At 37.3% G+C, this 25,101-nt stretch overlaps 1 protein-coding gene across 2 annotated transcripts in view; it reads left to right on the top strand.

Annotated features, from left to right (window-relative positions):
* galt (galactose-1-phosphate uridylyltransferase) overlaps positions 1 to 25,101 on the top strand; it is a 127,979-nt gene that overhangs the window by 71,658 nt on the left and 31,220 nt on the right. For both annotated transcript variants that reach the window (XM_058789143.1, XM_058789142.1), the window contains exon 9: positions 8,827 to 8,910. In XM_058789143.1, the coding sequence (XP_058645126.1) occupies positions 8,827 to 8,910 (84 nt within the window). The remainder of the gene's footprint in view (positions 1 to 8,826; positions 8,911 to 25,101) is intronic.

Here is a 25,101-nt window from a genome sequence, read left to right as displayed (position 1 = left end):
CGGCGAAACGTGCAGCAAGGTACGTAAAATGGTGTCGCACAAAAAGTGCGGAGGTACGTATTTTTATGAGACCAGGTTGTCCAAACCCCTAAGACGTCTGTTTATCTTCAGAACACACATTAAGATATTGCTGATAAAATCCGAGAGCTCTCTGACCCTCCCATAGACAGCAAAGGTCCTAACACGATTAACACGACAGAAACGTAGCAAGGACATCGGTAAAAATAGTCCATGTGACATCAGGTGTTTAACCGTAATTTTAGGAATCTACGAGAATACTTTTTGTGTGCAAAGAAAACAAAAATAACGACTGATGAATGGTGGCACACCACAGCATACGTGATGAGGAGGAGAAGAATTGTTGAATAAAGTTTTTTTTTTTTTTTTTCGCACACAAAAAGTATTCTCGTAGCTTCCTAAAATTACGGTTGAAGCCCTGATGTCACATGTACTATTTTACCAATGTCCTTGCTATGTTTCTGGACCTTGATCGTGTTAGTACCCTTGCTGTCTATGGGAGGGTCAGAGAGCTTTCGGATTTTATCAAAAATATCTGCATTTATGTTCTGAAGATGAACGAAGGTCTTGCGGGTTTGGAACGACATGAAGGTGAGTAATTAATGACAGCATTTTCATTTCTGGGTGAACTATCCCTTTGATAGTATTGAATGTGCACTTGTAGTGAACATTGATGTGAAAATGCAGTTGGTTTTAATTCATGAATGCTTTGAACCTAATGTTAGTCTCTTTTGAAGACCAGCAGATTATTGCTGAAGTGAAAATATAAAAAAAAAAGACAGTGTAAAGTTTGAGTTTACTGTAAAGAAAATGTACTGTACTAAAACATGTCATTTTAGTATTTTGGAATCTAAAGTTGTTACAAAATCAACGCCATATGTCTAACTAAGTAATGTTCCAAACTTGAAGTTGATATCACAAAAATTGAGGTTACTGAACTTATTCCAAAAATAGCATGACACCAAAACGTCATTGATTCTTCTGAGAAAAATACATTTTCCTGTCACAAATTTATACATTTTTGTCACAGTATTACTTCCATCACAAAATAGTCACCGAATATGGAAAATTGATACTTAGACCTTTTCAACAATATGTGTTTTGTTAAGATTAGAATAAGTTTTGATTGTATAATATTGTAGTGAATTTTGTAAAATGACACTTGACACCACACACCAGGGGGAGGAACCCGCTGAAAGGATTTAAGGTACCGTTTCCATGGTAACGCAACGTCTGATTTCAAAATAGTTTGAATGATAGAATGCATTTTGAATGTTTAAGCTTTCAAATGATATCTAATTTAGTATGATTACAAACACATGTGATATGGAAAAAAGGCAATAAATGAAGACCGAACAGGTTAAAGTATAGTTTAATAAACTGAACTTGCAGATACTACAATGTTAAAGAAATAAAAGACCACTTAAGTGTACTTTAAGCAAGTCCACTGCACTTCTTAATAAATGTAAAATTGAAAGTTTGATGTTAAAGTACATTTTAAATCATTATTTTGTAATAATCTTTTGTCATGCTTTAAAGAAGTAGACTCTTTTTGATGTGTTGACTAGCATACTAAAGCACATGTAAAATACTTGATTATAATCTTAACTGTAGGGTGTTAATATTTTATTTTTGAATGTACTAAATTGCAACTTCAACATTACATGTAATTACAAATACATTTAAATACTTGACATTAATATACTTTAATTTACCATACGTTCAACAGTAAACTAACCATATTTCAAAGACAATATAATTATACAATTACATAAAAATATGTATTAATTCCTACTGAAGTGGGTCAAACATTTTAATTTAATTGCACTTAACATGCAATCATGGGCCAGTTTTATTAACAGCTTGCACCAGTGCAAACCGTCTTTTGGCGTTAAAGTAGTATTGTCAGGATCTACTAAAGACGCGCAGTGAAGAATTAGCGCTAAAAAGGCGTGGACACAGTTATTTTTGCGCCTGACCTTATTGAATATGCATTTGTAGGAGTTTCCCTTTAAGACACAAAATGTACATTTACATTTACATTTAGTCATTTTGCAGACGCTTTTATCCAAAGCGACTTACAATTTGGGGAACACATGAAGCGATTCATCTTGAAGAGGCAATCCGACAAAGGAAGTGCTTGTAACACCAAGTCTCAGGCATTGTTTAAATAAGTACAAGCTAGCAAGGGAAGGAATAAGTAAGGAGAAAGATTTTTTTTTTTTTTTTTTTTTTTTTATGTGTAGGTTGAAGTCAAGTAGTGTCGAAAGAGATGAGTTTTCAGCTGTTGCTTGAAGATTGACAGGGATCCAGTACTCGAATATGGGTGGGAAGATCATTCCACCAGCCAGGAATGGTGAACGAGAATGTTCTGGAGAGTGATTTTGAGCCTCTTTGTGATGGTACCACGAGGCGTCGCTCACTAGCAGATCTCAGACTTCTGGAGGGGATGTAGATTCTTAATAGTGAGTGCATGTAGGCGGGTGCTGAGCCTGTGGTTGTTCTATGAGCAAGCATCAGTGTCTTGAACTTGATGCGAGCTGCGATTGGTAGCCAATGCAATGAGATAAAGAGAGGTGTAACATGGGCTCTTTTGGGTTCCTTGAAGACCAGTCGTGCCGCCGCATTCTGAATCATTTGTAGAGGTTTGACTGTGTTTGATGGAAGTCCAGCCAGAAGAGCATTGCAGTAGTCCAGCCTAGAAATGACAAGGGCCTGGACAAGAAGTTGTGCAGCATGCTCCGTCAGAAAGGGCCTGATCTTTCTGATGTTGTGTAGTGCAAACCTGCAAGATCGAGCAGTCTTTGCAATGTGGTCTTTGAAGGTCAGCTGGTCATCAAAGATTACACCAAGATTTCTGACCGAAGTTGATGGGGTAATTGTTGATGAACCTAACTGGATCGTGATGTCATGCTGTAGAGTTGGAGCGGCAGGAAAGACAAGAAGCTCAGTCTTTGCCAGGTTGAGCTGGAGGTGATGTTCTTTCATCCATGCCGAGATGTCTGCCAGGCAACCTGAGATCCTTGCAGCTACCGTTGGATCATCTGGTTGAAAAGAGAGATAGAGCTGTGTGTCATCAGCATAGCAGTGGTAGGAGAATCCATGTGCCTGTATGATGGGACCCAGTGATGTAGTGTATGTGGAGAAGAGGAGGGTCCAAGAACCGATCCCTGAGGAACCCCAGTGACCAGTGTATGTGCTTTGGATACCTCCCCTTCCCAGGCCACCCTGAAAGACCTACCAGTGAGATAGGATTCAAACCAGCGAAGTGGAATTCCAGCGATGCCCAGTGATGAGAGAATGGAGAGGAGTATCTGATGATTGACAGTGTCAAACGCGGCAGATAGATCCAGCAGAATGAGGACTGATGATTTGGAATGGGCTTTTGCAATTCGCAGGGTTTCAGTGACCGAGAGAAGTGCAGTCTCAGTTGAATGGCCACTCCTGAAACCTGACTGTTTAGCGTCCAGTTTGTTGTTCTGTGAAAGAAACAATGAGACCTGGTTGAAGACAACACGTTCAAGTGTTTTCGCTATGAATGGAAGGAGAGAGACAGGTCTATAGTTTTCTATAAGAGAAGTGTTTAATGTAGGTTTTTTGAGCAGTGGGGTTACCCGAGCCTGCTTGAACGCAGTGGGGAAGATGCCTGTGAGGAGGGATGTGTTGATGATGTGTGTGAGTGTTGGTAGGCGTGGGAGAGATTGCTTGCAGAAGGTGCGAGGGATTGGGTCAAGAGGACATGTTGTAGGATGGTTGGAGAGGAGAAGTTTGGATACTTCAGCCTCCGTCAGGGGACAGAAGGAGAAAATGGGAGGTTTAGCAGTGGAAGTGGCTGGTTGGGGGTCCTGTGTGCGTGGAGGTGAGAACTGATCACTGATCGATCTAGTTTTGTCTGTAAAAAAAGTAGCAAAGTCATCAGCTGTAATAGAAGTGGTGGGAGGTGGTGGAGGGGGACAGAGGAGAGAATTAAATGTTCTGAAGAGATTACGCATGTCTGGAGCGCTGTTGATCTTGTTGTGGAAATGTGAGGATTTGGCAGTGTGGACATCAGCAGAGAAAGATGAGAGCAGAGACTGATACCTACTCAGGTCCGACGGGTTGTTTGATTTGCGCCATTTTCTCTCTGCCGCCCTGAGTTTAGTCCGATGTTCACGAAGAACATCAGATAACCAGGGGTTAGAAGGGGCAGTCCGTGCTGACCTAGAGGAGAGAGGACAAATGTCGTCTAGACAAGAAGTTAAAGTAGAGCATAAAGTTTCAGTAGCTGCGTTTACATCCAGAGATGAGAAATGGGTAGGTGAGGGAAGAGAGGAGGATACTACAGAGGAAAGATGGGAAGGAGAAAGGGAGCGCAGGTTTCGTCTAAAAGTAACCGGTAGGGGGGTCGGTGGCCCACGGGTAGCAAAATGTAGTGTAAATGTAATGAAGAAATGGTCCGAGATATGTAGCGGTTGTACCAGAATGTTATCTGCAGTACAATTGCGTGTAAATTAAATCAAGTTGGTTGCCTGATTTGTGCGTGCTAGTAGTGGTAAGGCGATTGAGATCAAATGAAGCTAGTAGCGAGTGGAAGTCTGTAGCATAAGGCTTGTCTAGGTGAATGTTGAAATCACCAAAGACTAAGAGTGGAATGCCATCCTCCACAAAGAGGACAACAACCCGTCCAGCTCCTCTAGGAAGGTGGCTAGAATTTGTCCAGGGGACGGTAGATTACCACAATCTGGAGTTTTATCGAGCTGATACAGTAATGGCATGACATTCAAATGAGTTGTAATTGCAAAGGGTAGAGTGGGTTGAGTATTTCCAATTGTGTGAAACGAGCAGGCCAGTACCCCCACCCCGACCAACTTGACGCGAAGTATGAGAGAAAGAGAAATTAGTAGAGAGAGCAGCTGGGGTTGCTGAGTCTTCTGGACGAATCCAGGTCTCAGTCAAGCCCAAGATGCTGAGAGTGGATTTTAAAGAAAAGGCAGAAATGAAGTCAGCTTTGTTGACGGCTGACTGACAATTCCAGAGACCCACAGAGAAAGCCAGAGGTGTAGTGGAAGATGTAGAGATAGGGCGTAGGTTAGCAGTATTACGTTGCCTTTTAATTAGCACAACCACCAGCCAATCGCAGGGCAATGGCTCAAATCGAAACTAACACTTCGCACTTAAGTGCAGGAAAGGAGTTTAAGCTAAAGGGCAGTTATTATAATGATCAGTAAGTGCAATCAAAAATATAAACCACAACGAAAAAGCAGACTAGAAATAGGTAGGAAACGAACTATTCTTTCCTAGCAGCAAGGAATTAATTTAAACAACAGAGCTAAGAATGAGTATTAAAACACTTACGCACTGCCGTCTGTCTCTTCTGGTGACTAATCGCCTTCTAAAATGTAAGGGAGGAGAGTATTCAAATGAATCACACAACGAGATTTACTAACATTTGCGCTCGTCAAATAACTGGCAGTTGCGCCATTATTTATCGCCCAAAAAAGCATGTCTTAAACTATTTTGCGCTTGAAATGGCTGCAGTTACTGGTGCTAGAGGAGGCACTGCAAAGAACAGAGAGCGCGTGGTAGAAGGGAGAGGACTTTTTCCACATGTATTAATTTATTTGGAAATCCAGAAGAACGCATAATCCGGACATATCGTTTTCCAAGCCATGTTATTTTTAATTTCTTCAGGACTAGGAATCACGCAATATCAGGTCTATCAAAACTTCTTGCAACCCTTCATTTTTTTGCCTCCGATTCTTTTCAGCATACTGTGGCTTCTTTATTTCTTTACTCTTTATTTGCAACTACGCTAATTTGCGCTGTGCTTGGTATATTGGGTTGGTCGATATGTAAACGAGATCTCACATGTTCTCAAAAGTCTGTTATTTTATGTTCCAAACTTGAAGTTGACATCACAAAAATTGAGAATTTGTTTAGGCATTATTCCAAAAATATCCACCAGATGACACTTAAACTCCTGATTTTTATATTTGTTTTTTTTGTCACAAATTTATAAATTCAGCTCACATGTTCTCAGAAGTCTATTATTTTAAAGTGTATTGTTTTAGTAATAAGTACTCTTTTTATTTGTATACTAAAGTGAACTACTTTTTCACAATGGAGACAGCAAATGTCTTCATCAGTGCCACAGTAGTGATAATTCCCTTTGTGGGGTTCAAACTGTTCTGACTATTGCATTTAACAAACTTTCCATGACGTCAGTAGACCTACATTTGATAACTCAGCCAATCCCTGCTGAAAATCCTTCATTTCAAATCCTCTAATGTATTTCATCATTTGCACCGAGACCATTTGCTCAATCTTTCTGATATATGCACATAAAAATGCATCAATCATGCAGATGAACAGTCTAATGTATAATGTAGATGAAAATAGGCCTCATCAGCTCTTGTTTAACATGGAGATTGGGAAATGGTTTTGAATTGTCTGTGAGCTGTGACGCTCTCCCATTGTTCCAGTCGAGGAGACTGCCTGAGGATCACAGACTTCCAGCCTAGCATGTAATCTATTTTATCGGCTGACAAACCAAACATTTCCCTGAGTAAGTGCCGGAGCTCTCAGCAGTTTTTACGCCAACTCTTTTCAGACCAAAAGGCTTCATTTGAATGCCTGTAACTCATTATTGCTTAGTTAGCACACGCTTTCTTATCCGAACTAACAAAGGGCGTTTTTACACTTGATTTGTTTCTGGAAAGTTGTTCACAAGAATTAGACTTACTTGTGTACTTTGCAAATGAACTCGGGAGGTGGTCTGAATACATTTGGCTTTGTGATTGCAAAACATTTGGGCATTACATGCAGTGATGCAGCAGATTACTGCTATCTGCCATACTTTACTAGGACTGTACAGCATCACTTATCCACTCTGACCTGTATTGGCTCTTAAAAATGTTGAATGTGCACTTGATTGCATTGCATCTTTGGATATGAATGAATGAATGAATGAATGAGGCATTTATATAGCGCTTTTAATGTGTATTGCAATACACCCAAAGCGCTTTACAATCATGTGGGGGGTCTCTCCTCAACCACCACCAGTGTGCAGCATCCACTTGGATGATGCGACGGCAGCCACAGGACAACGGCGCCAGTGTGCTCACCACACACCAGCTACAGGTGGAGAGGAGAGAGTGTCATAGAGCCAATCAAGTGGATGGGGATTATTGGGAAGCCATAATGCTTGGTTAATAATGCGATATGCTTGGTTATAACACTAAATAACTGCTACCACAATTGCTAGAAATTGCAAATTCACCCCGTATTGTGAATGGAGTCTTTTTTTAATTTTTTTTCTATTTTCTAATCTATTTTTAATCTAGTTTTATTTTATTTTTTCCTAAAAAATTTTTTTTTATTTTTTATTTTTTTTTTATTTAATGGTTAAATTAAATGTTAGTAATCGAAAAACATGTTTACTTAATTTAAATAATGAAACTTTTACAATGTAACAGCAATGTATTAAAAGGTAAAACAATTAAAAATTTAATTAAATTTATTAAAATTACAATTTTAAAGCCTTATGAAATCCCCCCCCCCATTTTATTTTTTACACATTTTCCCCTTTAATAATAAAAAGCACATCTGTTCAATTTAATTTAACCATTTAAATATTTATTTAAATTTTCACAAAAATAAAGCCCTATGAAATATTTTATCTTCTCAGAAATTCATTCAATACAAACCTATTATCAAAACAGTGCCCATTAAATGTAAGCATAAAACAATTTCATTAATCTTTTAAAATGTAATAAAATTAAAATTTAACAATTCCTTTTCATTTTTATGGCAAACAAAGTGCTGCACAACAGATGTTTACTGTTAAAATGAATGGAAGAACAATTATGTGATAATTCCTTAAATACAATTTTAATATTTGTATTATTTTTATTACTTTGAGAAATACTTTCTACTCTACAATAGTAATATATTTAATATAATAATAATAATAATAAAATTAATAATTAAATAGCTCATTTTGTGCTTTAACATTCACAGTCACTAGCATGACAATATCACCATATTGCAACTTTTATATTAACTTTTACATATTAACTTTTATATTTATTATCCAAAATTTACCAAATTCTGTCACATTCTGAGTTATACTATAAATTCCATTTTTTAATTTTTATTATATTTTCCACCTGGATTCTGCAAATCCATCTGTCATCTGATGTTTTTGAAGGGTTTAAACCTGTATCCTCTGGGTTGCAAGCAGAAATATGTATCTACTTAGCCACATGATGCCATAAAGGTGCAACTACCCAAAAGCAACATCTTGTTATAAATATTGTCAAACTTTCTTTTAACTTGTTGGACCAAGAAGCGTGATGCTGTTTTTGGCTCAGCTGTTCCACTATCAAAGTTTATTAAATCTGAGCCCTGATTTTACTGTCATTATTTTTTAAATTACCAAGGCAGCTGTTGTTTTCCTGGGAAAAACAAGCTTGCGTTCACCAGCATGTCTTGAAATCATGAATCACTTTTGAAGGACAAATGCAATTTACTGACTGAAGCGGTCAAAAGGTTGCTTCTTTCTGAAGCGATACATGTTGTCATTTCATTTAGCAAGGGAGACGCAAACCATCCATCTTAGTTTTGGTGGCTCTGTGTGTGAGTCTAGTTTTGTTTGGCTGAAAAACAAAATGAATGCACCTCCTGGCAATGAAAGGCGCTCGGGTGAAGTGCATGGCGTCTGTAATGAAACCAGGCTGGATAAAACCCAAGCAATATTGGTGTAAAATTGAAGTCAGTTCTTCCCAGTTGAACCTTTTTTTATTGTTCACTCTCTTTCCTTTCCCGCAGGTCTGGCATCCATAATGAAAAGACTCCTGACGAAATATGACAACCTCTTTGAGATCTCCTTCCCCTATTCAATGGGATGGCACGGTAAGAGAATGCATCTGATATTGCAATCATAGAGGAGAAGTGGGGGAAAATCAGCAATGAGCCTTTTCCCCCACATATGGGAGGTGTTACCACTTGTCTTGTTTCCATGGAGAACAATAAAAAGGAGGCAGGGAAAGATGCTCCCTTCCTTTTTTACTGCCCTCTGCTCAGTAACTTGTGGCATTGTCTTCGGCTCAGCGTTGCATGTCAGCTGTGCAATGTGGTTCGAGAATGAATGTTAAAATGACTCGTGGCCTCAAGTAAAACTGTCGAGGTGTTTTAGGCTAATTGCTTGCGGATTAAGCTCTCTGATAGCTCTTTACTCAATGCTGCAAAAATGCTTTAAATATTTTTCCTTGGTAATGGGAAATGCGGGCGTGACTCATCAGGCTGATGAATTATTCATGAGCAATATTACTCTCTGGGTGATTATATCTGGGATATGTGCTCTTAAAACGCTGCTGTGAATGTAAACTCAGGGTGTGGCTGAACTACACTTACTGAAGAAGCTTATTCAGGATAGATAGACAGATAGACAGACAAACAGACAAACAGACAGACAGACAGATAAATAGATAGATAGACAGACAGATAGAAAGACAGAAAGAAAAAGAAAGAAAGTTGTTTGACAGTATGACAGACAGACAGACAGACAGATATATATATAGATAGATATATAGATAGATAGATAGATAGATAGATAGATAGATAGATAGATAGATAGATAGAAAGTAAGAAAGTTGATTGACAGTTTGACAGACAGACAGATATATGTATATAGATAGATAGATAGATAGATAGATAGATAGATAGATAGATAGATAGATAGATAGATAGATAGATAGATAGAAAGTAAGAAAGTTGATTGACAGTTTGACAGACGACAGACAGATATATGTATATAGATAGATAGATAGATAGATAGATAGATAGATAGATAGATAGATAGATAGATAGAAAGTAAGAAAGTTGATTGACAGAAAGAAAGAAAGAAAGAAAGAAAGAACGAGAAAGAAAGAAAGAAAGTTGATTGACAGTTTGACAGACAGCAGATAGAAAGAAAGAAAGAAAGTTGTTTGACAGACAGACAGACAGACATACAGATAGATAGATAGATAGATAGATAGATAGATAGATAGAAAGTTGATTGACAGTTTGACAGATAGATAGATAGATAGAAAGTAAGAAAGTTGATTGACAGAAAGAAAGAAAGAAAGAAAGAAAGAAAGAAAGAACGAGAAAGAAAGAAAGAAAGTTGATTGACAGTTTGACAGACATACAGATAGATAGATAGATAGATAGATAGATAGATAGATAGATAGATAGATAGATAGATAGATAGATAGATAGATAGATAGATAGAAAGTAAGAAAGTTGATTGACAGAAAGAAAGAAAGAAAGAAAGAAAGAAAGAAAGAAAGAAAGAACGAGAAAGAAAGAAAGAAAGTTGTTTGACTGACAGACAGACATACAGATAGATAGATAGATAGATAGATAGATAGATAGATAGATAGATAGATAGATAGATAGATAGATAGATAGATAGATAGATAGAAAGTTGATTGACAGTTTGACAGACAGACAGAGAGAGGTAACGTTAGGATACTCGAGCACAAAGCTCCATTTCGCAAACAGTTGAGTGCGCAAGCCTTTAAAGTATACTCCCTTGTCAGTCAACGTGAGAGACACGTTCAGAATCAGCACATGGTCACTGTCTAGGGAGCTTTGTTTTCAAGTGCGCAGCTCATGGCATTCGCTGTTCTTCTGCTGGCGGTTATCAAACAGCGCTGCATTACTGCGGGCGCCCCCTTCTGGATTGGGGGTGAATTGCCTGTATTCGTCGTAAGACCTCATGCACCGAATCGAGACGCCCGTACCGTGACGGTTCGGTACGAATAAATGTACCGTGCTACCCCTAATAGATGGATAGATAGATAGATAGATAGATAGATAGATAGATAGATAGATAGATAGATAGATAGATAGATAGATAGATAGATAGATAGATAGATAGATAGATAGACAGACAAACAAACAAACAGATAGTTCGACTTTTGCTTATGAAATCCAAATACATAAATAATCACTGGGTTAACTGTCCATACATTGATATAATCTGAATATATAAATATTAATCCTGGACGGACAGCTGAAAATTGTGATAACTGGAGTATGTAGTCATCAGTCTGAATATAAGTACACTGCATTTATATTCTCATCGTGCCACACACGCTCACTGTCAAAGAGCCGCTCGTGGTGAAGCATCACTGCACGCCTGTAGAAGCAATGATAGCAGAGAGTGATTGACACCTTCTGCTGCGCTCTAGACCCTGGACGCCCTTCTCAGCGCCGCGGCCGAGGGTCTGGCATGGGACGCAGCGCAGAGCCCGATTTCATCTCCAATCTTGTTATGGCCTCAGCCGAGCGACCGCTGCACACTCAGATGATTCTCATAGTCTGTCAATGCCAGCTTTAGTGTCGGGCCACAAATCTGACACCTGTCGCCAGTAAACCAGTGAATCTCTGACCTATTGCAATGCACAGCATAGCGTAAGATAAGCCTTTCCCAGCATGCTCTGCCTGGAACTGACTCAGCCATCATCGCTTTCCATGGAACGCTTAATGAAACTGATTCTCTGACATCTTCTCTCGCACCTCCATGGATTGTAACGTACACTTAATGCCCACAATGTTCATTATTTGATGATGATATAATCACCGGTGCTCTGCTGGATTGATTACATCACTGACGTGCCCGGCTGTTGTTTTACCCAGCGTGCATCAGCAGCGAGAGCATCCATCATGTAAATGATTCATTCGCTTCATTCGGCTCGTATTTGCCGAGCATTCGTGAGCTTCCACCGCACTGTTACAATTAGCGATGTGCGAATTTAAAAGGGAAGAGAGATAACGAGATGCTTCTGCCATCAGTGAATATGTAAAAGGACTTTGTTAACACGGTCTGAGGCCTCACACACAGGAGCATTCATTTAATGTGCAGTTTGACAACCTTTTGCTGTGCTAGAAATATGAAGTGCAGTAGGGTTAGAGAGTCTGAATTTAGTCTTTTAAGAGTTCTGCAAAGAAAATAAAAAAAAAAGCTTCTGTGTTGCAGGAAAATAGGGTGAGAAGAAGGAAAAGCACAGGTAATGACTACCTAATGAGTAATGGGTTATGAGTTTGTTCTGATTAACACCTTGGCATTGAACATTTTTATGTTTAATGTCATACCAAAAAATATTATTTCTGCTTCTTGTTTTTTCCTACTTTTTAACATAATTTATCTTTTATTTTTGTTCCATTTTAAAATGATAATCACTTAAAAATAAAAACTCTATATACCTGTATATCTCAAATATTAACTATTAATAATGTAGTTTGCTAAAGAAATTATATACACTTTTACACAAATTGCATCTTTCAGTTATGGTGTTATTTCCATAAATATTGATTCAGATGTGTACATTTACATGCATTCAATATGAAATCAAAATAATCTATTATTTTTTACTTAATGAAATTTTAAATGACATTTTTAGAATCGTTAAATGATGAAAATTATATACTGCACACTACTGTTTAAAACTTTAGGGCCAGTGAAATTGTATTAATGTTTTTGAAAATGTCTTCTACTCAAAAACACAGTAAAAACAGTAATTTTATTAAATATTATTACAATTCAAAATAATTTGTTTCTATTGTAATATATTATAAAATTTAATTTATTCCTGTGATGTAAAGCTGAATTTCCAGCATCATTACTCAAGTCTTCAGTGTCACATGATCCTTCAAAAATCATTTTAATAAGCTGATTTGCTGCTCAAGAGACATTTCTGATTATTATTGTTAGTTGAAAGTAGCTGTGCTGCTTAATTAAGTGTAAAAGCTTTTGAAGAACATCTTTTATTTAAAAATAAATATTTAGTAATAAATAAATGCCTTTACTGGCATTTTGATTATGAATGCATCCTTGCTGAATTAAATTAAATTAAATTAAATTAAATTAAATTAAATTAAATTAAATTAAATTAAATTAAATTAAATTAAATTAAATTAAATTAAATTAAATTAAATTAAATTAAATTAAATTAAATTAAATTAAATTAAATTAAAAATATATAAAAACCTAATATAAAGATTACATTTCTATTTCTATATGTTTTTAACTTAATTTATTTTTTATCGGTTGTAATTGACCCATATGGAGACTTTTTACTGGACAAATAAACTAAAGTGAGAGTGAAATTATGTTTTATGCATTAAGGCAATTTATTTTCTAAAAGTCCACAGGGCTAAAAGTGGTTTATAGTTGAAGAAACACTCTTGTACAGTTGAGAACTAATGACCAAATCTAGTTCAGACTCCACTGAGATCTTCCTCTCGGCCACAGCTGCTAAACTCCCTGAAGAACAGTTATCCTCAGCTACTCATTATATCGTTTTTATATGAGTCTAGAATACAATCCAACATCTCCACAGACACATTATGGCCTTATCTGCTCATAGCTTTGCATTAAATGCCCAAATAATAGTATGACAGGCAGTGAACGAAACTTCAGATAGTGAGCAGTTTCAGTCCTGGGTGAGAACATTGCTGTTATTCTTTCATAGAGGAAAAAGCATCTCTTTTCTCTTTAATATATGTGTGCACAGGTTTTCGTTCACCCAGGTCATTGTAGGCATCTTTGTGAATTGATTGAAAAGCATCTGGACATGGTTTATTCGAATGGATAAACCAAGTCCAGATGCTTTTGACTGAATTCGCCCAGACGTTTCCTAATGTGGCTATTGCGTCCAAAAAAGACCCGTCTTGTCCTGCTCTGCCATTTATGTTTCATTGACCCATATCATTTGTTATGAATAATGAATGTTAACCTTTTCAGTTGAAAAAACATAGAAAGGCATCCAAATGAAGTCCATTTAAAGTCTGAATTCACCTTTCACACACTGAAAAATGCACTAAGAGAGCTTCACTTGAGTTAATAGATTTTAGTAGTGTTTACTGAGATAAACTTCACTAGTATTATTGCTCAGACTAAAGGAAGTGTACTTCAATAAATAATTAGGTGCGAGGACCCTCTTGGAATTGCTCCGTTTCTTCTTCTTCTTCTTCTTCTTCTTCTTCTTCTTCTTCTTCTTCTTCTTCTTCTTCTTCTTCTTCTTCTTCTTCTTCTTCTTCTTCTTCTTCTTCTTCTTCAAAGTGAATCGCATTTTGGAGGGCCTAAACATGCTCCAAAACTCATGAGACTTTGCACACGGGTCAGAACTGGCGAACATTTACATCTGATATGGGTTTCAGAAGTGGGTGTGGCAAAATGGCTCGATAGCGCCACCTATAATATTTCAAAAGAGTGCGCCTCGAGCTACGTTTTACGTACATGCACGAAAATCTGTACACACGTGTAACACACCATTACCTACAAAAAAGCCTCTTGGTACAAAATCCAAAACCCAACAGGAAGTACGTTATTTTGAATTTCCTGTTCGATTTTTGTGGAGTTTTTGCAATTTCCAGGCTACGTACTTTGACGAACTCCTCCTACAGTTTTAATCGGATCGTCTTCAAATTTGCTGAGTGTAATCATAAGGCCTTTGCGATATTAAATTGCGAAGATCTAGAGTTTTCGTCAAGGGGCGTGTCCCTGGGGGCCTGACAAAGTTTGATGTTTCGCCATGAAACAGGAAGTTGCTGTAACTCAGGCAAGCAATGTCCGATCTGCCCCAAACTTCACACGTTTCATAGGAGTTCAGTCCTGAACACATCTGCATGCTCATATTCAGATATAGTCATAGCGCCACCTGCTGGCAACAGGAAGTGACATGTTTAACACTGTAATGGACTCCTAGGTGCATATTAAAAATTGTCAACAAGTGATAAATAGGCTAGCAGCATGCTACAAGCATGCTAAAACAGCTAAGTGTTGCTAGCGTAAGTGCTAAAGCATGCTAGTAATGCAGTGAATCGGGAAGTTGCTGTAACTCAGGCATGCAGTGTTCAATCTACCCAAAACTTCACATGTTTGATCACAGTCCTGGCCTGAAGACATCTACATCCTCACATTCGGTTATAGTGATAGCGCCACCTACTGACAACAGGAAGTGAAATATTTAACACAGTGATGCACTATTAGCAACACGGTAAATTATGCCATTTGTGTGCTAAACATGCTAGAATAATAGTCAAACATGCTAGCAACACTTTTCTAAGTGCTAAAGCATGTTATTAATTCCATGACACAGGAAGTTGTTGTAACTCATGCATGCAATGTCTTATCTGGCCCAAACTTCACACGTTTTATAATAGTCCTGGCCTGAACACATCTTAAGGCCAATATTCAGTTACAATCATACCGCCACCTGCTGGCAACAGTAAATGACTTGTTTTACACTAACTTAAACATGCAATGTCTGATCTGTCCCAAACTTCACATGTTTGGTAAGAGTCCTGGCCTGAAGACTTCTACTTGCCAAAAATCAGTTATAATCATAGCACCACCTGTTGGCAGCAGAAAATTTGGCATATAAATTACTTTCACATATTCCTCCTATATTTACCACTTTAAAAGCATATTGCCCGCTGTTCGCTGTTTTTCTATGGCCACGGGGTGGCGGTGAGCCCGGGTGCAAGGGCCCATTCATCGCTGCTTGCAGCTTTAATTTTCTTCCTTAGTATTTTTGTCTTTTTTAGTGCATCTAATTATATTAATGTAACAAAATCAAGTGACTTCATGCTTTAAACAAGAAAAAAATATCTGCCAGTAGGGTTAAAAATAAACATGTTTTTCCTAATTAATTTTATTTTTCTAAACCCTTTTTATTTTACTTCTATTTTTTCTGTTGTTTTAGAAGTTGTCCCGGCTAGTAGGCTATAGCATGTGAGGATTATAGCTATAGCTATAGCATGAAATTATATTTCAGTTTTAAATGTGCTTCTGATTACACAAGATTTGTATTTTAAAGAAAACCAGTTTGAAGGGAGAATAATTAGCTTTTTGGGTTAAAAGAATTTCTTAATATGAAATTCAAATGGCATGACAATTAGAATAGACTGTACAGAAATTGAAATCTACACGCTAATACACACTATACTCATAGTCACACAATGCTGATGTTGTTAACATTAATAATTTGAGAATAAAGTATAAAAATAATTATACTTAAAGAGGCAAAACTTACGGACTGCAGCTTTAACGCCGTTAATGCAGGGGCGGATCTTAGGGTTGGCCACCCCACTCATAACTGCTATTTCTGTCTGTTTTTTTCTTGACAAGAAGTGCATTTATTCAGTCACAGAACATCTTTACGATCACATCAATACAGAGACATTTCAGACGCGCGCTCCAGCTTCAAAGAAAAGGAAACCAGCGTGTGCTGTAGCCTGTTTCAATTTATATCAAAGCGTGAAATAAATTACGTGCATGCAATGTCGTGGTTAGTTAAGGCATGAAGTTAACAAAAAGGCGATTAAAGCTGCCATAAAACTGTGCGTGCATGTAATATGTTATATATACACTGAACAAAATTATAAACGCAACACTTTTGTTTTTGCCCCCATTTTTCATGAGCTGAACTCAAAGATCTAAGACTTTTTCTATGTACACAAAAGGCCTATTTCTCTCAAATATTGTTCACAAATCTGTCTAAATCTGTGTTAGTGAGCACTTCTCCTTTGCCGAGATACTCCATCCACCTCACAGGTGTGGCATATCAAGATGCTGATTAGACAGCATGATTATTGCACAGGTGTGCCTTAGGCTGGCCACAATAAAAGGCCACTCTAAAATGTGCAGTTTTACTCTATTGGTGGGGTCCGGGGGGTCCGAAAACCAGTCAGTATCTGGTGTGACCACCATTTGCCTCATGCAGTGCAACACACCTCCTTCACATAGAGTTGATCAGGTTGTTGATTGTGGCCTGTGGAATATTGGTCCACTCCTCTTCAATGGCTGTGTGAAGTTGCTGGATATTGGCAGGAACTGGAACACGATGTCATATACGCCGATCCAGAGCATCCCAAACATGCTCAATGGGTGACATGTCCGGTGAGTATGCTGGCCATGCAAAAACTGGGATGTTTTCAGCTTCCAGGAATTGTGTACAGACCCTTGCAACATGGGGCCGTGCATTATCATGCAACATGAGGTGATGGTCGTGGATGCACAACAATGGGCCTCAGGATCTCGTCACGGTATCTCTGCGCATTCAAAATGCCATCAATAAAATGCACCTGTGTTCGTTGTCCATAACATACGTTTTCCACAACCCCACCGCCACCATGGGCCACTCGATCCAAAACGTTGACATCAGCAAACCGCTCACCCACACGACGCCATACGCTCTATCAGCCATCTACCCTGTACAGTGAAACTCGGGATTCATCCGTGAAGAGAACACCTCTCCAAAGTGCCAGACGCCATCGAATGTGAGCATTTGCCCACTCAAGTCGGTTACGACGACGAAATGTAGTGGTCACACCAGATACTGACTGGTTTTCGGACCCCCCCCAATACAGTAAAACTGCACATTTTAGAGTGGCCTTTTATTGTGGCCAGCCTAAGGCACACCTGTGCAATAATCATGCTGTCTAATCATGATATGCCACACCTGTGAGGTGGATGGATTATCTCGGCAAAGGAGAAGTGCTCACTAACACAGATTTAGACAGATTTGTGAACAATATTTGAGAGAAATAGGCCTTTTGTGTACATAGAAAAAGTCTTAGATCTTTGAGTTCAGCTCATGAAAAATGGGGGCAAAAACAAAAGTGTTGCATTTATAACTTTGTTCAGTGTATGAGTTACATTAAGAACGTCTCTGAAATGGTTTTCAAAACTGTCCTGGAGCATCCCAGCACTGTCTCCCTCATCTAACACACTCAATTCAACTCGTCAGCTCATTAGTAGAGACTGAAATGGGTCAGAAAAGAGAGTTGGCTCAATGAGAGTTGAGAGAAAATACGATGCGTGTCAGATCCGTGTCACATTCAGCAGCGACATCTCTTAAAGAAATAATAGCCAAAACAACCTAATATCCAGCTGCTGTGATGTCTGTTCATCAAGAATAAAAGAAAAAAGAGGAAATCAATAAATTTTATATAGCTCTAAGTATTTACCTGTATTTAGTTTAGAATTTAGTGTTTGATAACTTTCAATTTCAATTCAATTTCTGTATATATCTGCTGAGGGGCACAGGTAGCCTAGCTAAATATAACATTTATTATAATGGGTTTATGTGAAGATTGTCTTAAGTTCACTTAAATTAGAAGTTATTTTTAAAGTTTAATAAATGTTAAAATTGATTGCTCTTAATTATAATGTTATGTTTAATGGCTATAGTCAATGGTTAAATATTGGGGGAATTTTTTTTATAGGGAAATCAGTATTACTTGGTATCAGTGATACTGGCCTTCAGTCATAAAAAAGATGTCATTAAAAAAATATTAAAAATATGTTGTTTGTACATTTATTTGAAGATTGAATGTGAAATTATTCCAGTATAAAGGTATATTTAAAGTATATTTAAAAACTTTAATGCTAGGTGGGATAAATCACGATTAATTTCAGAAAAATGTGCGATTTAATTAGTTTTTTTTTTAAGCACTATATATATATATTAGTGCTTTTTTAAAGCACTAATATATATATATATTTTTTTCTTCTTTTTTTTTTTCTATGGGCTGCTCAGTCGTATTTAATAAAGTGTAAAAGTCTAGTTTTATTAATTTATTTCAAATCCACCAGACTCAACTCTTTATGACTTTTTAATAAGGCCTAGTGAGGGATCTTTAAGGTACTTTGACAGGGTTGTCAGAGGATATATGAGTGGAAAAATGTGCTAACGATGGCAGTGACGCTTGACTCGAGCTCTTGGCCCGTCTTTCTGTTAGCCAGACGTGTGCTGCACGGGGCAGAGCACCGTACGACTGTCCCATCCAATATCAACACCTGAAAACTGCCCTCACTCACAGCCAATAAGTCTCTCTGTAAAAGCCTTACTCAGCACTGCCCGTGGCCTAGAGAGCATTATAAAATCTGATTTATAACTCAACCAATAAGCCCAGCCAGCTTTCAATTATTCACTCGTGGATCATACAGTAGTCGCCTTTGCTTTTTATATAGGTTGGTTGAATAATGCAGACAAGATTATTAATTTCTCGGTGAATTGGATTTGTTTCATTTTTCTTTATAATGCTCCTGTGTATTTTAATCTCTTAAATTGAATTTTTGCTTGATGGATTTTGTGTAAATATTTATCAAAATGCCACTTGTGCAAAGTGTATTACATGGCACAGTTCTTTGAGAAACTCAAACTGCGATTCATAAACTGCGATCAGTCATTAAATATAAATGAATATTGTTTGTTCAGCAATATTTATGAACATTTACAGGACGCATATGCCGAACAATTCATCATGTGGATAACTACTTAAACATGATGAATTGAACGTTAATGGTTTGCAAATGATTCCTAACTATCGTTTAGCATGGGTCTCAATGCTTGTCCTCTACATTCACAGATGCAGAACAACTTTAAATCTGCTTTACATTGTCAGATATTAATAATGTGTTACTGATTTGAGACTTTTGTTTGTAACTCAAGTTGTAAATCAAGCAAATCAAATCACATGCAGTCCCTTGTATTTGTAAAGTATTTATCACTATGTTGACAGAAATTGACATAACAATGTCAAATATTTCAAACTTTTAGTGGTTGAATTTTAATCTGCCCAAAACTTGGAAATCCAGCCTTCCTAAAGCTTCAATGTGGATATCTGATATCATTTTATACGTGAAAGAAAATTAAATATTTAATGAAGGGGTCAGTTCTGAATTTTCATAGGATTTGGAAATCCTTGGAAACGTTTTTTTACAAGATGAAGACTCTCCCCCTGTAATTGATTAATATAACTTAAAGGTTTGGAAAGACTGCTTGGTTTGCATGATCACCTGGGTTATGCTGGACTTCTGACCAAAAAAAAAAAAAGATTTTCCATCAGGTGAAACCAAAAAAAAAAAATAAATAAATAAATATTAGCACACACACACATATATATATATATATATATATATATATATACAGTGAGGAAAATAAGTATTTGAACACCCTGCTATTTTGCAAGTTCTCCCACTTAGAAATCATGGAGGGTCTGAAATTGTCATCGTAGGTGCATGTCCACTGTGAGAGACATAATCTAAAAAAAAAATCCAGAAAATCACAATGTATGATTTTTTAACTATTTATTTGTATGATACAGCTGCAAATAAGTATTTGAACACCTAAGAAAATCAATGTTAATATTTGGTACAGTAGCCTTTGTTTGCAATTACAGAGGTCAAACGTTTCCTGTAGTTTTTCACCAGGTTTGCACACACTGCAGGAGGGATTTTGGCCCACCTCCACACAGATCTTCTCTAGATCAGTCAGGTTTCTGGCCTATCGCTGAGTTTGAGCTCCTCCAAAGATTCTCTATTGGGTTTAGGTCTGGAGACTGGCTAGGCCACGCCAGAACCTTGATATGCTTCTTACAGAGCCACTCCTTGGTTATCCTGGCTGTGTGCTTGGTCATTGTCATGTTGGAAGACCCAGCCTCGACCCATCTTCAATGCTCTAACTGAGGGAAGGAGGTTGTTCCCCAAAATCTCGCAATACATGGCCCCGGTCATGCTCTCCTTAATACAGTGCAGTCGCCCTGTCCCATGTGCAGAAAAACACCCCCAAAGCATGATGCTACCACCCCCATGCTTCACAGTAGGGATGGTGTTCTTGGGATGGTACTCATCATTCTTCTTCCTCCAAACACGTTTAGTGGAATTATGACCAAAAAGTTCTATTTTGGTCTCATCTGACCACATGACTTTCTCCCATGACTCCTCTGGATCATCCAAATGGTCATTGGCAAACTTAAGTCGGGCCTGGACATGTGCTGGTTTAAGCAGGGGAACCTTCCGTGCCATGCATGATTTCAAACCATGACGTCTTAGTGTATTACCAACAGTAACCTTGGAAACGGTGGTCCCAGCTCTTTTCAGGTCATTGACCAGCTCCTCCTGTGTAGTTCTGGGCTGATTTCTCACCTTTCTTAGGATCATTGAGACCCCACGAGGTGAGATCTTGCATGGAGCCCCAGTCCGAGGGAGATTGACAGTCATGTTTAGCTTCTTCCATTTTCTAATGATTGCTCCAACAGTGGACCTTTTTCACAAAGCTGCTTGGCAATTTCCCGTAGCCCTTTCCAGCCTTGTGGAGGTGTACAATTTTGTCTCTAGTGTCTTTGGACAGCTCTTTGGTCTTGGCCATGTTAGTAGTTGGATTCTTACTGATTGTATGGGGTGGACAGGTGTCTTTATGCAGCTAACGACCTCAAACAGGTGCATCTAATTTAGGATAATAAATGGAGTGGAGGTGGACATTTTAAAGGCAGACTAACAGGTCTTTGAGAGTCAGAATTCTAGCTGATAGACAGGTGTTCAAATACTTATTTGCAGCTGTATCATACAAATAAATAGTTAAAAAATCATACATTGTGATTTCTGGATTTTTTTTTTTAGATTATGTCTCTCACAGTGGACATGCACCTACGATGATCAGACCCCTCCATGATTTCTAAGTGGGAGAACTTGCAAAATAGCAGGGTGTTCAAATACTTATTTTCCTCACTGTATATATATAATTAACATAGAATATATAGTTTTGATTAGATGAGTGTAAATATATAATTTGAGTGTAAATAATAATAATATTTACTGTAATAATATTTATTGCTATTCCTTTCAAAAGAATAATATATTATACTTAGAAATATTAATAAAAAAACATTATATTTCTGACAACGCCATCAAATATATACAGTATTTAATTAAACTTAGTACTAAGTCATAACTATCCAATTCATAGTTTCATAATGTTAAAATAAGTAAAATAGTTAATATGTTAATATAGATAATGTTTTACACTTTTAAGCCTTAAAAAAAATTTGTAGGTCTTAAAATAACGTATAATATCCAATCGTTTTTTAAAATTCATTTAACTGTTTTTTTGTTTTGTTTTTTGGCCATCAGCTTTTTAATAAAAATGAATTAACTGATGAATGAAGTTCAAGTACCTGTCATTGCAACTTGATGATAAAAAAAGCCTTTACATACTGTATAATACATTATTCTTAATGTATCTATTATTATATATTTTAGGTTAAAATGCATTATAATATTTGTAGATTACTTGTTACATCTAAAATGGGTTGTTTGTTAATACATTATACTTTCTAAAGGTGTAAAAAGTAAAAGACAAGTATATGAAGTATTATTACTGTGGGTTACAATTAGTCCTAAGATCAGAATGCATTATATGGTGCATTACAAGGCATATTTAATGCATTAAAATACTTTTGTAATGCATTATATAGAAAGCCATGTATTATATATAAATTGACACCAATATTTAGTTGAATTTCCAGAAAAAATACCTGTATCATGTTATACTGTATACCATTACACATATCAAATACACATCCAGTGATAGATTATATACTATTGTTATTTATTTGCGTCAGATTTGGCGCCACCTATTAATTGTCCCAAAGCAAGCGGTGATCAGATAATAGATTACGCATTTGATAATACATTCATTCTCTCAAATACTGCAAGATATAAGACAAAATTAGATTTTGGTCTGCTACTCGCGACCTTAATTGAAGTCAGATGCAAGGTGTGATAACACGCTGAAGGGCCACATGAGAGTGGCCAATAGTGAGACTGTACATCATCTCGCCTCCCGTTCCTTCATCTTTAAGAACCTAATTTAATGAAATCGTCATGCTTTCTGATTTTATTCTCCAGCTCACTGATTTCTCACACTCTCGCTTAAACCTCCTCTTCATTCTCACTCCCAACAGGAAAAAAAAAATTAAATAAATAAATAAAATATAAAATATCAACCTAACATGAAGTGGCAGGTTCGGTCCTACAGAACATTTCCACGATTGTTCCTGCGATATCGGCGACGTGAGTTTTAATCTCCAGCTGATAATTGCGAGAAGCAGTCATCTGTCAAATCCCTCTCCTGCTCCTTAACAAAAGGAGTGAATGTAGTCGAGCTTTGCAATTATTTTAATGGCAGTAATGGAGCCTGTGAAATCAGCAGAGACAGTCCATTAAACAATTGCAGAGCAAAGCAATATAAGTTTTGAAAGGTGGACTTTTACAGTGGGAAGAACAAAGAGATCTGAAGATGAGCAGATATAATGGCTGCGGCCGGTGTACACAGTGATCTTTGCTAAAAAGGTGTTGGATTTCTGTGCTAAATTGATTTTTTCTGAATCTGCCGGGTATGGTGTTGTTAATAAACAAGCATTCAGCATTTATAGATTTACTTTAAAAGTTTTTCAAGAGTGAAATGGACATTTGAGATGCACAGAAGATTGGCAACTTGAAAGAGATGTCTCATTTTTGTGGATTTGGCTGTGAATGCCTTAAGCGCTTCGATCAGTGGACTATGGAGGTCATACATGGTAAATAAATGAAACCATTTGAAGTCAAGGACAAATGCTCTGATGATAGATAAGAGAACATCTCATGACATCAGATAACCTTTAGAGTGCTGGAGAAAGATGGAGAGGACCTTTCTCATGTGTCTGCTAACCAGACAGATAGTCAAGCTCTGAAGGATCAGTGATTGTGAACTGGTTTGGCTTCGAATTTTACATCAAGTGAAGACTCAACTCAGTGTCAAAGTAGTTTGTTATTTAAAAGTAAACCAAAAAAGTTACTTTTAAAAGTATTTAATGCATTATTCCCCAAAAAGGTAACTAATTGAGTTACATTACTTTTACGGAAAGTAATGCATTACGTTACTTTTGCGTTACTTTTTCTCATCTGGGCTGGGCTAATTTGTTTAAAGTAGAGCCCTGCATTTCAGCGACTTTTTTACGCCCCTAGGGCCGGGCTTCGGGGCAATTTTCACGTCATAGTTCAGACTCGGGCCTGTTTTAGGCTTTTCCTTATTTTTTATATTTTAGACATCCATCAATTAGTGATGAAAAAAAAAATTGCTGCGCTGGTGAAAACAACACGAGAACGTGTTCTGTCAAGAGCGGCACGATGATGTTTAGTGTCCAGCAGCAGCAACGAGCCGTCAGCGCAGCTGAAGACTTCTGCGTTCAAATGCACGCAATAGGCTAAAGCTTGCCGCAAAGCATCAGCAAAACTAATTACCATGAATGATGTCAGGGGGAAATAGTAAGCAGATATTTGAATGATTTACTAATAAACTAGTGTTTTCTGAGTCCGTGTCGCAAGGATGAAGTTGCCGATCCTGACTTGCCATCTCATTAGACACGCCTAATGTGCGTCTTTACAGATTATGATTATAATTAAAGAGTATATGTTTTCGATTTGTTTTATTTCGTTAAGTAGTAATTTAGAGCTTTCTATAGATATATTTGTCATATCTGTGAGGCATGTATTCGCTGAGTTTCGGTTCAATTTTGTGAAGCACTCCTGTTCAAGACCGAGACGGCAGAAAGCGCATCATGTTCGTTTTGTTGATATTGTGAGTGCACACAAATAAAAGTAGACCCTTTACAGTTCCGAATGATGTATTACTCTTAACTTTATGAGCAAAAATGATGGCATAGCTATTTTAAGTTGTTTCCACTGAAAAACATGCAAGTGATCGCGCTGGCGCCTCCATGTCCTGCAAAGTGCGCTTTAGCTTCCACTCTCCGCACAAACTATTGGATACAGCGCACATTTATCTAGGTTTAACGTCTAAACATTGTTATTGGATACAGCGCACATTTATCTAGGTTTAACGTCTAAACATTGTTATATGTCAAGATGATTTGAGAAGGCTAAATTGATCAACCACCGACTATGATCAGCTCACTGTCTGCCGCTGGCCGCTTGATAGTTACTTTAAAAAACAAAAACGTATATTTAACGAACAAAAAATGCTACTAACATTTTTCTAAATTAACTTAATAAAAAAACGAAACAAAACATAATCACTTTGCCATTACATAAAAAACTGAACTATTTTAATAGTTAAAACAGTAGTATAAGCTGTTTTGGGAGAATTGGGAAAAAAAGATGGGCTTGGGTCAGTAATTCTGATAAGCTGTCGGACATGGGCCGGGCTAGGGCCTGAGTGTCTCAGGCCAGGGCCTAAATATGAGAACCGTGCAGGGCTCTAGTTT

The sequence above is a fragment of the Onychostoma macrolepis genome, chromosome 10, assembly GCF_012432095.1.
Source record: "Onychostoma macrolepis isolate SWU-2019 chromosome 10, ASM1243209v1, whole genome shotgun sequence".
In the NCBI taxonomy this organism is placed as follows: Eukaryota; Metazoa; Chordata; class Actinopteri; order Cypriniformes; family Cyprinidae; genus Onychostoma; species Onychostoma macrolepis.
This window is presented reverse-complemented; position numbering and strand designations above follow the sequence as displayed.